The 5,214-nt window shown below is 49.6% G+C and overlaps 1 protein-coding gene across 1 annotated transcript; it reads right to left on the bottom strand.

Annotated features, from left to right (window-relative positions):
• Positions 1-300: 300 nt before the first annotated feature.
• LOC144727029 (C-X-C chemokine receptor type 4-like) lies at positions 301-5,214 on the bottom strand. Its single transcript, XM_078605829.1, has 3 exons — positions 4,893-5,214; positions 2,713-3,204; positions 301-1,269 (listed from the first exon to the last, which is right to left on the bottom strand). The coding sequence occupies exons 1-3, from the start codon at positions 4,893-4,895 to the stop codon at positions 640-642; spliced, it is 1,125 nt and encodes a 374-aa protein (XP_078461955.1). The 5' UTR covers positions 4,896-5,214; the 3' UTR covers positions 301-639.

The raw sequence follows: 5,214 nt of genomic DNA, 5'->3' as shown, positions 1-5,214 counted from the left end.
GAGATCAGATTTGGAATCAGCACCCTGAAATTAGTCTAAAACAGCTGCAAAAGTCCAGGCCAGAATTGTGTGTGTCTGTGTGAAGTGGTGTTAGGTTCGTGTGTGTCTGTGTGCGTGCGGTAGTGTGTGTGTGAAGTGGTGTTAGGTGCGTGTGTGTCTGTGTGAAGTGGTGTTAGGTGTGTGTCTGTGTGCGTGCGTGCGGTAGTGTGTGGGGAGCGGTGGTGTAGCGGTTAGCGCAGCGCTGTGAACCCGGCGACCAGAGTTCGATTCCTGCTCACGGTCAATACCAGCAGCAGTGTGAACATCGCCACTGGGGAGAGACAAAGGCGGCCGGGCGTGGTGGATCCAAGTCCCGGGCGAAGCCGGGGGTAGTCCAGCTAGTCACCGATAAAAAGAGATCGAGCTCTGGACCGTATCCTCCCTGCTTAACACGTAGCAGGCTTTCGCGACCAATATTATTCATAATCAACGTTTCTGGGGTGAGATCGCGTTATTTATAAATGCGTCGTAACCCTCCACCACCCGACACGGCCAATCAGTAAAAAAAAAGTGTCACGTTGACAAAAGACAAAATAGTTCACCGCTTAATTGGACACCCCGCGGTTGGCTCACGAAGCGGGTGAACGCGCGTGGGAGAGCTCAACTAGCGGGGATGGTGCTCGTAGAGAAGTCCGAGTCGGAGCTGATGGGATGTGGCCGCCTGCTGCTCTGCCGCTTGCCCTCTCGGTACGACGCCGCACGCGTCCCGCACGCCCTGCAGCCCCGCAGCCGCGCCAGGTTCTCCTTGAACTTCTTTCCCACGAAGGCGTAGAGCACGGGGATGAAGCAGCAGTGGGAAAAGCCGACGCCCTCCGTGACGGCCACCGCCACTCCCAGGCGCTGCTCCATCTCGCAGTCGGAGTTCACCACCGCGTCCAGCCTCATCAGCGTGTCCAGCAGAGTGACCACGTTGTAGGGAAGCCAGCAGACGAAGAACGCTGCCACGATGGCGACCACCACCTTTAGCGCTTTGCGCTTCTCGTGGTTGTGCAGCTGCGACAGCGTCCTGATCACCATGACGTAGCAGAAGACGATCACGATGCCCGGCAGCGCGAAGGCGAGCACGTGGTGCAGAGCGCGCAGCGCCGTGCGCCACAGGTCGGACGCGCTCTCGGGGTACACGTGCTCGCAAAGCTGATGGCCGCTCAGTGGCGCTGTGTACACGTGGCTGAACACGAGGTCGGGCACGGCGAGCAGCAGTGAGAGGGCCCACACCGCCCCACACGTCACCTACGGGGGCAGCGGGGGCGCAAGAGTGATGATGATGATTATTGATCAGGTGTCAGAGTGGGTTTTATGGACTGCATTGCATTTGTGTGTGTGTGTGCAGGCCTCTATTAGAGACCTGGAAAAGGTTGACGTACATCAATGGACTCGCACGCGGTTTTACATTCTCAGCCTTTTGGTTTTGACCTCTGGCCATACCCTACAATATTTACAGGAGTTGAACAAGCGCACAAGAAACTCCGCTATTGGAGCCTCCATTGCGATAGACACCCATGCGTTCTTACGGATGCGTGAGCGCCTGGCCGTTACACAACACGATAATAGTGGTGTATATAAACCACTGCTGTCGTCAGTCTTGCCCCAAAAACTAAACCAACCTCTATAATGGTCTTGGTAATGTGTGGTTAGTTCATGAACATAACTGCGTCTATCGCAATAACTAGGTAGGGGGTGGTGGCGCAGTGGTTAGCGCATTGCACTGTGAACACTCCAGCACTCTCACGACCTCAGTAAGAGCAGCGAGTGGGATACTGTTCGTAAAGCTCTTGACGGTCCGCGTGTCTGGCGAAGGGAAGACAGTATTGGCGAGATGTGGTGACATCAACGGCTTTAGCCATGATGACATCGTGGGACCTCTTTTGCCAGTGTCAAGATATAAGAATAGGTTTTCCCCTTTTTTCTGGCAACCACACAGGTGCTGTAAATAAATAAATAAATGTTCTCGGGTGCAATATCCTGTCCAGGTCCATGGATTGAACTGCATTGGTGTTATCTTGACTTAAAGCTTTCGTGACTGCAGGAATTCATATTCTTTGGGTCTTTCGGTAAAGTCACGTAGATAGTTCAAAGAAAATAACAAAAAACTTTGACGTTTCGATGGCAAGACAAGCGTTGGTCATCAGGAAGATAAAAGCTATTTTTTGCTATTTTCTTTGGGTCTTTCGGAAAAGTCACGTCGTTATTTTTTGTTATTTTCTTTGAACCTATCTACGTGATAATAGGTTTTCCCCTTTTTTTCTGGCAACAAAACAGGTGTTAAGATGTTAAAACACCAAACTGAAACCTTTTGCAAGGAATCATGTCTGCATTAACCACAGATACTTGTGATGAAAATACAAACAAAAAACATACTCTGACAGTATACGCATTGTCTTTGAATTTGATTGGTCCACACCGTTTGAGACTATAGGCTCTAAAGAAAGCTAAAGTATAAATATACATATTTTAAACATTCTGGTACCCACACACACATATACGGAAATTCCTAGGGGGGCCAATCCTACTTCGCGGATTTTCACCTATCGCGAGGGGTTCCAGTCCCCATTAACCGCGATAAACGAGGGGTCACTGTATATTTGACGTGCCTTATTACGCCGAGAATGCCTAGCAGTGCTCATTAAAAAAAAAAAACATCGAGTGAGAAATGAGGCCCCCTGCTTTGCCCACCTTGGTGGCGAACTTCCTGCGCACTTTGTCCGTCTTGGTGGCGCGCACGATGGCCAGGTAGCGCTCGATGCTGATGCAGGCGAGCAGGAGGATGCTGCTGGCCACGTTCACGGTGAACGTGAAGTTGACGAGGCAGCACAGGACGTTGCCGAACACCCACTCGGTGGCCGAGCCCACCGCCCAGAAGGGCATGGTCAACACGAAGAGCAGGTCGGCGGCGGCGAGGTGCATCAGGTAGAGGTCGGACGAGGTGCGCTTCTTGGTGAAGCACGTGAGGATGACGAGGATGAGCCCGTTGCCCGCGAAGCCCAGGAGACACACGAGGCCGTAGACGACGGGCAGAAAGACGCGGTGGAAGCTCTGGGATGGAGCGAGGCAGTCGGGGCTGTAGCAGCAGGGCGAGGACGAGTTCTCCTCCAGCTCGGACGTGTCGTTCAACCCCATGGGCAGGAGGTCGACCTCGTCTAGCGAGATGGAGTGCATCAACTCCGCCTAACGGGGGAGGAGAGCAGACAGGCAGCGCGATACAAAAGGGAGGGGAATGGTCCAAATTAGACGGATTTGAGAAGATACTCCGATATTGATTGGGGAAAGCCATGTAGCAGCATCGCTCCCTACCAGCGGCGTGATTCCCATCTGTAGGCTGGTGCTGTGTGCAACTTCTTCCACACAGGGAAAGCTTCCACTGGGTGTCTCCGTGGCTATGCACCACACTTGTGATTTTTAGGACCTTATGCATGGATTTTGAACTTTTTTCGCACCGTACGGGCATATTCACATCCTGACGAATGTTCATGTTCGCATGCTCTTTTGCGGAAATGCACCGATCACCGGCGGTGGGGTAAATCGGCCAGGCGATGTAATCTTAGCCGTTTCGTCAAGTTTTTAATGTGGCCCATACTGTCTGGCACGTGGAACAAACGTGATATCCACTGGCATTTTTATTTATTCTCTTGCGCCACTGATGGGACTGGTAATCGTTATTTCGTTTTACAAAGGCGGTTTTGTGCTCTGGCCAATTTTTGTATTGAGATTTGTCTACATAATAAATATTTCACTCATAGTTTATTTAGCATTATATCGAGTAAGTTTAGGGATAATGTTTTTTTTCAACTATTATCCTCCTCCACCCGACAGAGCCAAAGAAATCAAGTTTTCACGTGAGCAGACATGCCAATTAATCCACTTTTTCAGAAAACCGGAGGAATGTTGAAAAGCAAGTCATATATTTGACAATGTTACAGGACGTTTCGCTGAACATTAAACGCAGCATCTAGGTGTTAACGAAGCTCAGCTCTTGCTTTAAAACAATTCTGGTTCTGCTAAAAACCAAAATTATTAGCATATTTCCCCACGTGACAACTTGATTTGATGGCCTTTGTCGGTTAGTGGAGGGTTATAATTATTTTAAAAAAGCATTTACCTACACGATCTAACCCCGAAAACACTCATTATGAATCATATTGGTCGTAGAAACCTACGTATCTAAATCCATACATGATTTAAACTGGAACTAAAATTGTTTGAATTAAACAAATGCTTGTGTATAATCAAGCGTAACCTATACAAGGAACATGCTGGACCACAACCACAACCGAAACCGCGAGGGTGTATCGTGCATGCTGGTTAGAGGTAACGCACACAATTGTACCCAATACTACACAGTATTAACACCGTTGCTTTAAACGAAAAAATAAACCCCAGCAGTGTCTCTTTTGCTAAACATTGAGAACAATTCAATAATATATGCCGACCGTCAAGGCGAAAACGTGTACAAAGCACAATCTGCCCCCCCCCCACCCCTTAAAATGAATTGTCGGCTATGTAGTGTAGCAGGCAGCGTCAGGCAGCGTAAAGTCCCAGTGTGGTCTGGGAGCAGGCGGCCTCGCATGCACGTTCAATGACTCGAGTTCAAATTGCTGCTAGTTATGACATATCATGTCACCGTGTACTCATCATCATCATTACCCGTACAGGATCGGTAAAATAAGAACCAGCTTGGAATGCGGGAATATTTGCTTTAAATTCAACAGTGGTTAACACATTTGTCCATGCCATAAAATTCTTGAATTTCCTCTGTACCAACTCGGGAGCAATTATACGAAGATTACTTTGTCCAGTAGCCACTAGCCCTCAAGGCAGCTGCAAGTTACTAATGCAAGTTAAACCGTAATGCTTACCATGTCAGCAACCGTCGTAGTTGCTAGCTTCCAGAGCTGCTAATGTCTCGCAGCCGCAGTCATGTAGGATGTGACGGAGGGCTCGTGACACGTTGGTGTCTTTCAGTCGCTGTCACCTGTCTCACAATCTGTCCCCCGATATTGCCTCTCAGTCCGTCAGTCCGTCCGCCTCTTAGTCCGCAAGTCTAAGGTTTACCATCTGCGTTGTAATATCTCATGGATAGCATCTGCCTGCCTGCCTGCCAATCAGTGAGTCAGTCTGGTCTGTCTGCCTGCTTTGTCCAGCCCGAGGAGTCAAGTCAATGCGGGTCCGCCTCTGTCC

This window comes from Lampetra planeri, chromosome 2 (assembly GCF_965212315.1).
Source record: "Lampetra planeri chromosome 2, kcLamPlan1.2.h2, whole genome shotgun sequence".
NCBI classification, from domain to species: domain Eukaryota; kingdom Metazoa; phylum Chordata; class Hyperoartia; order Petromyzontiformes; family Petromyzontidae; genus Lampetra; species Lampetra planeri.
Note: the sequence above shows the minus strand (reverse complement) of the source record. Positions and strands in the feature narration are given on the sequence as shown.